Source organism: Carassius gibelio, chromosome B20 (genome assembly GCF_023724105.1).
Source record: "Carassius gibelio isolate Cgi1373 ecotype wild population from Czech Republic chromosome B20, carGib1.2-hapl.c, whole genome shotgun sequence".
Lineage (NCBI taxonomy): Eukaryota > Metazoa > Chordata > Actinopteri > Cypriniformes > Cyprinidae > Carassius > Carassius gibelio.
Genome location: NC_068415.1, coordinates 777,814 through 789,718, shown reverse-complemented (window position 1 = coordinate 789,718; position 11,905 = coordinate 777,814). Strand labels below are relative to the sequence as shown.

The window sequence follows — 11,905 nt, the reverse complement described above, 5'->3', positions numbered from 1 at the left end:
TTTTAATGCCTTGTATTTCCAGGGCTTGCATTTTTAGGTCCTGAAATTTACCATAGTTGTTTAAGTTGTGAATATTTCAATTAAAAATATTTCACTCCCCTTATCATAATTAAAAAATCAGTAATATATTCACGTTCCAGAATTCACTTCCAAAATATTCAATCGGTTTAAAAATACGATGTATAATATTCGACAGGCAAATTTCTGTCCATTTTATTTAACTTTCCAAATTTTTCCAACTTTTTCCAAATTTACTCAAACTGACTAAATCTATATGGCCAAAAACTTATTTCTCTTTGTATGGACACTATACAAATATTGTTTAAGAAAAAAATAGTAAGTCAGTCTTGTATCTAGCAATGTACAACTGTTGGAACATGAAAAACCCTTTCCAGGGCTCTTTAATATGTAATAATTGTATACTGTAAATATATGAAGGGAGGTATTTGCAAAATCTCTCCTGTAGAAAATCAATATGAGAAATACAAGATTTAGAATTTGACAGTGTGTTATTTAAATGTTTTATTAAAACGCATTGGACATTTGCATGCACGCGTTTTCCTGGATGCGTGGCGTGTCCGTTTTCAATTCGGCTCCCATGTTAACAGGTTAGAGCATGCAGACTGTCTGCGTGAGACGCGCGGCAAACGCCTGCATGCTAGAAATAGAACCGACGCCTATTTTCCACGCGACACGCGCGCGTCTCGGAAGCGTTTCAAGGCAAAATATACTAGGAAAATATGTTTATATGTCATTTTGAACACAAATACATATTAATTCATGCCATTTTGATATTTGAAAGTCTATAGGTTGGCATAAATTCAGATATAAATGTAATTTAAAAAATAAAATAAATTATTATAGATTTTCAAATATTGCACCTGTCAAACATACTCTATTTTGCCGTCAATACTGTTGATGGTGTCCTATCAGTATGTGTGTAAAAAATGTATGGGGCCTGTGTAAAAAAAAAAGTTTATATTGTTGTCATGAAGACAAGAGCCTGGTTTTTCGGCAGCCTCCCTCTATCTACAGCAGCAGCAGTGTGCTCTCTCCATGAAGACGCGTAAATTTCATCAAAGGATAAATGGATTTGCAGCTCTAAAAATCGCTTGCAGTAGCTCTGCTACTAAATTTATTTGGTCACTTGGTCGCCTAATAAGGTTAAGGCCTCATCAGTATAATTAATGAATCTTTATTGATTATAATAGATATAATTAATCCACTCTGCATTCTGAAAAGTTGAGATGTTTTTAACTCAATGCAGTGCGGAAGCGCCTGGAAAAAACGGATACCGCGCGCCTACATTGGAAATAACTAACTTGCGCACACAAAAGACGCGATATGTGAACGGCCCCTTAGGCTACTTAATCCACCTGTTGCTTTGGTCTTAAAGCTGCAGTCGGTAACATTTGATGGTGGTTAATAAACAGAACTGCTTGTGTCTTGCGGAAGAAAATCGTAGCCGGAGCTACTTCTCTCTGTTTATGTCTATGAAGAATCACAAAGGTACTGGGTTACTCCGCCGCGGTATCCCCAAAGCAATCTAAAATAGTCCCAATATAAACACTTATTATAGGTGTACCCTAGTGATCCAGGACAGGATAAAAACACGGTTTGGAAAATGGATTCATGGTGTACTTACTTATTATATACATTTTGTATACTTTGAACACAAAAAAAGTTATGGACCGCAGCTCTGATTGGTTGAATGTTACCGTAAGCGGCAATTATCTGCCGAACTTTAACCACTGAATTTGTGGAAGCGAATTTGGAAAGTGAAATAAAATGGACCGAAATTGAATATTTTGGAAGTGAACTCTGGAATGTGAATATGAATTATTGATTTTTTAATTATGAAAAGGTGTGTGAAATATTTAGAATTGAAATATTCACAGCCTAAACGAAAAACTATGTTACATTTCAGGACCTAAAAATGCAAGCCCTGGAAATACAAGGCATTAAAATGCAAGTACTGTTAATGCAATGCATTATTTTTCAGTTAGTGCTATTCAGCATGCTTTTTTGCTTCAAAGACATATGTCATTATTTAACTTCCATACAGAGCAACCTTTAATTAACAGAATTTAGCAGTAAGAAATTAGTAAGCATTCCATTAGTTTTTCAAATTGTTATGTTTTGCCGGGCCGTGAAATATAGAGCTGAGTATCATCAGCATAACAGTGAAAACTAACACCATGTTTCCTGATGATATCTCCCAAGGGTAACATGTAAAGCGTGAAGAGTAGCGGCCCTAGTACTGAGCCTTAAGGTACTCCATACTGCACTTGTGATCGATATGATGTCATCTTCATTCACTGCTATATGACTCAAGAATAAAAACAAAAAAAGTAGTTTGCTGAAAAACTACCAGAGTTACAAAGTACTTTGTTTTATTTGTACCCAAAATGAGATGATGTGAGCATTATGGGGCAGGGTTAATCCTAATCCAAACACTCATGTAATGTCTGTTTCACAAGGGAGACCCAGGAAATCCCTTATGGACAAATGCATCTGATATCACTACAGCTGAATAACATGCAGATAGAGACGCTTTGACTGATGAAACATGGAAAAACATAAACACACAAATGCAATGATAATTGACATAGCTTGCATCACAGTAAAGAATTTTACTCACTGTGGTAAGAAGCAACAGTTTTCCCAGCATTCACCTTGTTCAATCTGTGTTTGTCGCCCTCATCGTAAGGTTCTGTCAGAGAACATGGTGATAATGGGTGGTATGTCCATGATGCCCGGTTCCTGCACCGATTCCTGTTTGAATAAAAACATCACAATAATCCTCAGCAGTCCAGTCCATCAGGTCACATCTGAAGAAGACAAAAGCTAAAGCGTTAAGATGTTTTTAACTTCAAGCTATTGCTTCTGGCTAACACACGAGTTCATAATCCCAGTTAAAGGTACCATAAAAAAGGTACCACTTGAAATGCATTGATACACTATTTAAATGATATCTACAAAAAAGGTATGTGGCTTGGGTAAGGGCAAATAAATCTCCATAAACGGTCTTGCATGTCCATTTACAAACCTAGGATTTGTCTCTAGAATTATTTGGAAGGGTCATGAATAGTAATGTTGAGCTTTGCTCTATTTGCCTGTTTCACAGCGCGGATCTCTTCTGTCCAGCGTGAATGATGGAGAGAACCCACTACAAGCACTTTGTGAAGATGTTCACATTTGTAGATCACTGGCTGCTCTGCAGGAAACTGTATTGCTCCCCACTTTGCCGTTTTTTTCTTTTCTTCATCCACTGCAGTACAGAGGTGTGCTATCCCTCCTCTGGCTCCTGTGAGCAAAGCTGCACCAGGAAACGTGAGTTCTTGCTGTAATATTTGATTTTACTTAATATGAGTAGTGGTTTGTCATGCTCCACCTCCCTTCACCCCCTTTAGGAAGAGATGTTGCTGTGAAGACCACAACTAGTTTGGTTTCTAGTGGAGATGTGAGACTGATTCTAAACCATCTTTTTACAAACTAGTACTTTAAACCATTGCTATTTTGTGCAGAGATGCCTACAGTAATTATTAATAAATGGTTTAGTTCTTCATGAGTTGTACATTATCTCATGAATATAAGTGCATTAGTTATAAGCATGAATTATTGCATTAGTGCAACTGTAAGTTTATATGGTGCAGTATGTTAAATGTGCTTTATAGTAGATGTGTTGGTGTGTGTTCAGTGGTGTATCTTATTCTGAATTGGGGTTAATGGTGAGTGCTGCAGTAGCTTTTTTTGTTGTTGCTGGAGAAACTTGCCAAACTCATGCCACAATATGGCAATGTTCTAGTTTGTGGAGTTTAAAAGGGAGGCAAGTGGAACATAAAGCACCTGTCAGTCATCCCAGTGGAACAGCCGAAGCAGGGCAGGCACTGTTGACCCAATTATGCAGCGTTGCTCATGTGGTGGGCCAGTGAAGGGGAGGAGCTTAGAGGGTGGGCTGATCACTGCCAACAAACAACACTGAGCCCATTGCCAGAAGGGATTTCTTCAGATTTCTTTTGACACCTGTAGATTATTTTAAGGAGCTACTTGGATCGTTCGAGCGCCACCTGACTGAATGGCTGTCCAGCGGTGGATGAATTAAAATGCAGTGTGTTCTGGAGAGAGTGTATGTGTGCAGTGCATGGACACTCTCAACATGAAGACATTGATCTGTGTGTCGCAGCTGGCTGTGATTCTGCTCTACGTTCCTCTTGTACAGGTAACTTCAGCAGTTTACCATTCTCAAGGCACTGGCTTAGAAATCCTAATTCATTCTAATTAATGCAATTCATTGTAACGGTAACACTTTAGAATAATGGTTCATTAGTTAATTCATTAATTAACATTGAACAAACAATAAAGAATACATTTATTTCTGTATTTATTCATCTTTGTTCATGTTAGTTAATAAAAATACAGTCATTGTTAGTTCATGCTGATGCACAGTGCATTAATTAATGTTAATGAGCACAACTTTTGATTTGAATAATGCATCAGTAAATGTTGAAATTAACATCAACTAAGATTAATAAATGCTGTCGAAGGATTGTTCTTGCTTTGATCATGTTAACTAAAGTAGTTAAGCAACATTAACTAACAGACCGTTATTCAAAAGCGTTACAATGTAACTTCTCCAAATGTATTCTCTTCAGTGCTAAGTTACTATAAATACCTGAAGCAACTGGTATTTACACTAATTTTGTAACATATTTTTGTCTTGTTTTCTAGTATAAATATATTAAACTTTCTTGAATCGAGATGAACTTTCTGTACGAGTAAAATGACTTAAGATTCAATATTATGAGTAAATATTTTGTTAGTTTTCATTTAAATAAGCAAATTATCTGCAAGTGGGACAAAAAAAAAACAATCTTGTTTAGCCTTTCGTTTAAATTATCTTTCTTACCCCATTTTGGCAGATGTTTTTGTTGAAGCAACATTTTGATATTTTATTTATTTATTTGTTTGTTTGTTTGTTTGTTTGTTTAAATTTGGGGGGGAAATGTAGACTTCATATCTTAAATAATTTTACTTAAGAATATTATTTATACAGGAAAAAATATAAAAAATAAAGAAAATAAATTGATAAACACTGAAAATGATTTTTACTTTGTTATCCAGTACAAATATTTAAATGTTCTTTAAACAAGATAATAATTTAGAGATGCCTTAAGATATTGTCTTGCTTTCTTTAAAAAAAAATGAAGTATAGTATAAAAAACGTATGTTTAAAAATAACATTCTTGAATCAGGATGTATTTACTTGACAAGTGAAATTATTTAAGATATTAAGTCTTGTTTTCTAAAAACATTTATAATACTAAAGAAAATGATTAACATTTTGTTAGTTCTGCTTTAAAGAGAAAAAATATCTTTTAACGGGAGATACCTGTTGGCAGATATTTTAAGCAAAAAAAAAAAAAAACAGCTAAATTTAAACATTTTCAGAAAACAAAACTTAATGTCATGCTTCAGAAGTGAATGTATCTTGATTTTATTAGTGTTACAGTCATTTCTTTATTGCATATTATATGTAATTGGTAAAGGCAATGTTTTCCTATACTTTGGATACTTTGACAGTCTGTAAACCGAATCAGTGCAGTTCTGTCCTCTATAGATATAAGGATGAATCTTTAAATAAGAAGCCTGACGTTTATAAGAAGGGTTTGTGTGGCAGGTCTCTCTCAGGTCCATAAACTCTTTCTGAACGCAAACAGAGATCTTAAAAAAAAAAAAGATCTGAGCATCATATTTGCATAATAATTTACTAATTTTGAGCTGCTGATTACAAAAGTAAGTTATTTTTTGCTCTTCCACTTTACATGTATGATGCATATGTGTTTTGTAGCATTTTTGCTTTTATAAGAATCTGTGTCATAAATAGACAACAATACATAGTATGGGGCAAAATTATACATTGTAATTTTATACCAAAAATCATTAGGATATTAAGTACAGATCATGTTCCATCAAGATATTTAGTAAATTTCCTACATATCAAAACGTAATGTTTGATTAGTAATATGCATTGCTAAGAACTTCATCTGAACAACTTTAAAGATGATTTTCTCAATATTTAGATGTTTTTGCTCCCTCTGATTCCAGATTTCTAATAGTTGTATCTCAGACAAAGATTGTCCTCTGAACAAACCACACATGACTGGAGAGATCATTTATTCAGCTTCAGATGATGTATACATCTCAATTTAAAAAATTTACCCTTATGACTGGTTTTGTAGAAATTACTTCTCAAGAAGCAGGGTTGTGTTATTTTTGCCCGAAGATATGAAATCTGGAAAACTGACGCACCGTTGCAGATTTGATTAAGTTTTTTTTACGAACAAAAGTGACACTAATTTGAACTAAAGTGCAATGAACATCTTTATGGTTATTGTATGGAAAAGAGTTGCATAAAGATTATTCAATATTTCTCCTTTTGTGTTTCATACGTGTTTGGAATGTGATGAAAGCCTGATGGCAATAGTGGCAGAGCTGCACGTCTCCCGTCTAAAGTTAGTCCCTCTCTCATCTGAGATCTGAGAGCCTGTGCGCTCTAATTAATGTACAGCTCCTGTGTGTGGGCGTATGAAGGGCCCTGACGATGGGTGGGAGCCAGGACTGACCACGGACGAGCTTCAGTCAGCCTCGGTTCAGAGCACAGACACAATGGGACAATCTCATTCTCGTCTCTCATGTGGATGCACAGGAGACGTGTCTGCACACACGAAATAAACAAACGTGCCGAGCTGCGAGATGCTCCGGGTCCGAGCCTGTTACTGTGGAGACAGACCCGTGTGAAAACAGACAGGATTGAATGTCTGAAAGCAGCGAGACACACAGCCGAAAACACTTGTGCTGCACAATTATTCTGTGGAAACTGTGATGCGTTCCATTTCTGAGGGATTCTTTGATGAACGGAAAACAGCATTTATTTGAAATGGAAATCTTTTGTTACATTATAAATGTAACTTTTGATCAATTTAATGCACCGCAAATTAATAAAAGTGTTAATTTCTTACTGAACCCAAATTATTGAATGGTATGTTTCACAGTTTTCACAGAAATATTGAGCAGCACAACTGTGTTCAGCATTGATAATAATCAGAAATGTTTCTTGAGCAGTAAATCATCATATTATTCTGATTTCTGAAGATCATGTGACACTGGAGACTGGAGGAATGATGCTGAAAATACAGCGGAGCATCACAGAAATACATTACACTTTAACAGATGATTTATATTAGAATAATATTTGACTATTTTTACTGTATTTTGGAGCAAATGAATCCAGTCTTGGTGAGCAGAAGAGACCTTATTTATAAACAAAAAAAGCTGAGCTCAATTACATTTTCAAACAGTTGCTTTTTTTTTCATTTGATGCAAAGATGTATTTCAGCTTTATTTCTTGATTTATTCTGGTTTTGTTGAAAAGTAGATTTTATTATAAAGTGATTTGAGTTGCACTTTATGAAATGTGCTATGCAAATAATGTTCATTGTTATTATTATTATTATTATTAATTATCATTTTCTTTTAAACAGGTTTTAACCATTCTGGGCAATTCCCACTCCAAAGGTAAGATTATCTTCCGTGTTAAATTCTATAATAAGTGGTGGATACGGCCAAAAATCAAAATGTGTGTTGTTATTAACCCCTTGTGTTGAAAAATGTGTCATTATTATGTCAAATTCATACATTTATATTTCTAAACTTTTAAATGTCAAATTGAAATGAAATCAGAAAGATACAATTAAGATGAAATCAGTACTTTAAAAAAATTATCTTGGCATATGTGGCACAGAAGTAGAATTTTGATATTTACAGACTTGTATTTTTTTTACACAGCGTTGGAGGTGGCATGAACGCAAAATAAATTCATAATAACAATGTTATGAGAATAATGTTTTACATATGAAGTTTTGGATATACAAATATTGATTTAAATAACTGAAATAATACTATATTATTGCTGTAAAACAGCCAGTGGGTGGCGGCAAGTCTTAGTCACTGAACCGTTCGATTCGTTCGAACAACTGATTCATTCAGGAATCAACCGAGTCTTTCTGAATGAGAGATCGAATCATTGCAATTAATTTTTTTTTTTTTTTTTTTAATTGATGAGCTTGAGGTCCAGAGCTGAGGATACAGCTCTCTTTCATTCTTTTTATAATTTGGAGGATTTTATTTATTTTATTATGCGCTTTTAGTATTTTTCATTTTTATTTGTATGTCAATTACATTCTGCTCTTTTCTTTCTCATTTATCCATGCTTCTTTATTAGGCTAATTTATTAATTTATTAACATCTATAGTAAAGTTTTAGAACTAGGAATGCTAACCCTTATTAAAATTAAAATGGTTTTGATAGACTGACCATAGTTTAACCATGGTATTTGTAGTAAAACTGGTTATGATAATGGTAAACAATATGCAAAAAAAAAAAAAAAAAAAATCATGGTTACTACACTTTTACTACAATATGTACATTTTTGTAAGGAATGATGGGTTTCTACCAACATCCAGCGACTAATTGTCTCTATAGCAGTCATTTTGATCAAACAATTAAATATGCCTATATGTAAACATTAATTGCAAAATACTGCTGTTTGCACTTAGTGTCAATAGAATCCAGCGCTGCCATTAGTTAAACCATTGCGTCACCAAATGATTCATTGTATCGAAGCCCTCCAATCCGAACGGCTTTTGCGAATCATTTGATTCAGATCGGAACTTTGTTCGTGAATCATTTCGAGAATTGAATGATTCCTGATTCGCACTCTTAAGTCCAGATCTGAAATAATGGTTAAAGAATCGTTGTCTACAGTAGATTGCTTCGCAGCTGGTTTGTGGATCTTTTGATTCAGATCGGAGCTTCAGACAGTGTGCAACGAATCTTTATAGTTTTTCTACATGTTTAACCTATGGTTAGTATTGCAAAACCATGGTTAATTTGTGGTTACTATGTTATTTTTTAGTCCATTTTTTTGTAAGGGATGTGTTCCCAGGTTAACAATAAATAAATAAATGTACACACGGGATGAAATTTATAATGAAACAAATCTGAAAAGGGTCATACCACTGATATCATGAGAAGAAATAGGCTACGCTATAAAAGTACATCTTTTTCAGAACTCAGAATCAGTTAAACCCACTGATCTATATTTATAAGATCAGTGGTCAAACCATGTGTCACAATGATTCACTGTTTCGAAGCGCTCCAACCGGATCGCGAATCACGAATCATTTGATTCAGATCAGAACCTCGGAGCGCTCATCGCGAATATTTACAGTTTTCACTGATAGTATAAATATGTTGCTTTGTTTCATAATTACAGTGTATACATGTTTCTTTATTTACATTTTTGTGAGTGTGTGTTCATGTTTTTCTATTCTGGTGGGGACTTGAATACACACAGACTCTTAGGGACTAAACTGAGGTCTCCACGGGTAAACAAGCTCATGAATCACACAGAATTTAGAAAATCAAAAAATGCAGAAAGTTTCATGTAGGGGGTAGGTTTAGGTGTAGGGCGATAGAATATAAGGTCTGTACAGCAGAAAAGCATTACGCCTATGGAGAGTCTCCACAAGGATAGCAACCCAGAGTGTGTGTGTGTGTGTGTGTGTTCAGTGATGCTGTTCCCTGAGGCGTGGGGCCGCAGTCAGTGTCGTTCTCTGGAGCAGATGGTGGAGGTGGAGCAGGAGTATCCCGGAGGAGTCGAACACATCTATAATCCCGGCTGTGTGCCGCTGCTGCGCTGCTCCGGATGCTGCAACGATGACAAACTGACCTGTTTCCCCGCCAGCACACACAACATCAGCATCCAGGCACAGACACTGTCACCTCAGACACACACGCTGCTTGAAGATAAGAATCTTCTACACACAGCTGTTTTCATTAAACTGCAGCTCAGTGACGAAACATCAACAAAAACATCCGGCTGACTTCTGAACACACTGGAATCAGGGTTATTAACGAAAACTAAAGCTAAAACCAAAACCATAAAAAAATTGTTACATGAAATTAATAATAAAAAAAAAACTTTGACTAAATTAAAATAAACTCTTTTTTTTTAACCTTACTCATTTTTATTTAACTTCATGCACTAAGTAAACACACTAAACCTGAAATAAGAGTAATAAAATCCCTATTATTATTATTATATTTTTAATTTAGCATTTGTTGTTTTTATCACTGCAACAACAGAAAATCATAGCACGAGTCTTGCCTTACCTAGAGTATTAAATGACATTCTGTTATCAGTTGATTTAGGGCATTCGGTTATTCTAGTTTTATCGGACCTGAGTGCTGCATTTGATACAGTTGACCGTACCATTCTTACTTTTTACATCTTGAACAATGTGTTAGTATTCAAGGCCAAACCCTAAACTGATTTAAATCCTTGTTTAATTTGTGATCTTCTCAGTAGACATCAGAAATACGGTTTATTCAGTTGCTCCTCTGACTTATGGTGTTCCCCAAGGGTCTATTCTCGCCCCGACCCTGTTTTCTTTGTATAAGCTTCTTCTAGGTAATATCATTAGGAAACACGGAGGGCCATTTCATGTTTATGCAGATGATACACAAATATATCTGCCTCTGAATCAAAAAGACATGAAAGGGTTAAGAAATCTGTTTGAATGTCTAGAGGACATGTCTTGTGCTTAAATTCTAGTAAAACAGAAGGTATTGTATTTTGGGCCTCAGGTGAATAAGGCTAATGTAAACCATAATCTGGGATATTTTAACTCCTTTATTAAGCATACTGTGAAAAATTTAGGAGTGCTCTTAAATACCTCCCTGAAATTTGATCATCAGATAAACACAGGAGTTTTTTCCATATAAAACGTCTCCGGTTACTATCGTAACCTCGGTTCCCTGAGAGGCGGGAACGAGACATTACGTCAGCTAAGACGTATATGGGAACTCTTCCCTTCTCCACTTTCACTGAAATCTTATTGGCTAACGCCAGCTGGGGACAGCTGGCCAATTGACGCGAAGCATGCAAATACTGGCGGGTAAGCGTGCAGTATAAAATGCATGGGCGCGAAAATTACGTCAGAATCACGACTGAACGCTAGCACAGCTGATCAAACAGCGACCACGGCGGCTAACGTAATGTCTCGTTCCCGCCTCTCAGGGAACCGAGGTTACGATAGTAACCGGAGACGTTCCCTCTCGAGGCGGTAACTCAACATTACGTCAGCTAAGACGTATATGGGAACTGTATAAAATCCCGCCGTGAGAGCAGTGAAGATAAGCCCTGAACGGAGTCAATCACCCTCACACAAGCAGTACAGTTCTAGCCAATGGCCGTGTCGCTAAGAGTGCTTGCATCTGATAGGCGGAACTAGGCCAATGAGACATCTGCTCCGACCCTAACAAAATATGCATAACTTCAAGCAATATATCGAAATCTGCACTAACCAGGGCAGACACAATGCAATAAGCACTCAAGCATGAGAGTTAAACAGAGTCGACGGCGTTTGCGGTGACTGCTGCATAAACCATTTAAACCATAACACAGAGTTAGCAGCCATGGTAACTACTGTATAGCTGGTTATAACAGCTTTAATGAATAAAAATTTAACTCACCGAAAAACATGTGACGCTACAGAGGGTACATCCAGCTTGTAAAACCTGGCGATTGTGTTCTGGGAAGACCAGCCAGCAGCAAAACATAAATACTGGACAGACATACCTCTAGACCAGGCCCATCAGGAAGCATTTATAATGTCCTCGCAGAATGAGCTCTGATGTTGAGGGGGTAATCCTTCCCCTGGCATTTGATAGCGTCCACGATCCAGTGAGAAAGTCTCTGTTTAGAAACAGCACGTCCCTTATTACATCCACCAAACACACGAACAGCTGGTCCGACTGACGAAAGGCGGCCGAGCAATTC

At 36.1% G+C, this 11,905-nt stretch overlaps 1 protein-coding gene across 1 annotated transcript; it reads left to right on the top strand.

The window, feature by feature from the left end:
• The first annotated feature begins 3,925 nt into the window (after positions 1-3,925).
• LOC127983410 (snake venom vascular endothelial growth factor toxin VR-1'-like) lies at positions 3,926-10,850 on the top strand. Its single transcript, XM_052585590.1, has 3 exons — positions 3,926-4,222; positions 7,545-7,578; positions 9,634-10,850. The coding sequence occupies exons 1-3, from the start codon at positions 4,145-4,147 to the stop codon at positions 9,945-9,947; spliced, it is 426 nt and encodes a 141-aa protein (XP_052441550.1). The 5' UTR covers positions 3,926-4,144; the 3' UTR covers positions 9,948-10,850.
• The last annotated feature ends 1,055 nt before the right edge of the window (positions 10,851-11,905 follow it).

What these genes read in the sequence shown, in the direction of transcription:
- LOC127983410 (XM_052585590.1), top strand. Translation starts at nt 4,145, where the DNA reads ATGGACACTCTCAACATGAAGACATTGATCTGTGTGTCGCAGCTGGCT. An exon ending in TCTACGTTCCTCTTGTACAG is followed by an intron (nt 4,223 to 7,544) that starts GTAACTTCAGCA and finishes TCTTTTAAACAG; the next exon opens with GTTTTAACCATTCTGGGCAA. An exon ending in GGGCAATTCCCACTCCAAAG is followed by an intron (nt 7,579 to 9,633) that starts GTAAGATTATCT and finishes GTGTGTGTTCAG; the next exon opens with TGATGCTGTTCCCTGAGGCG.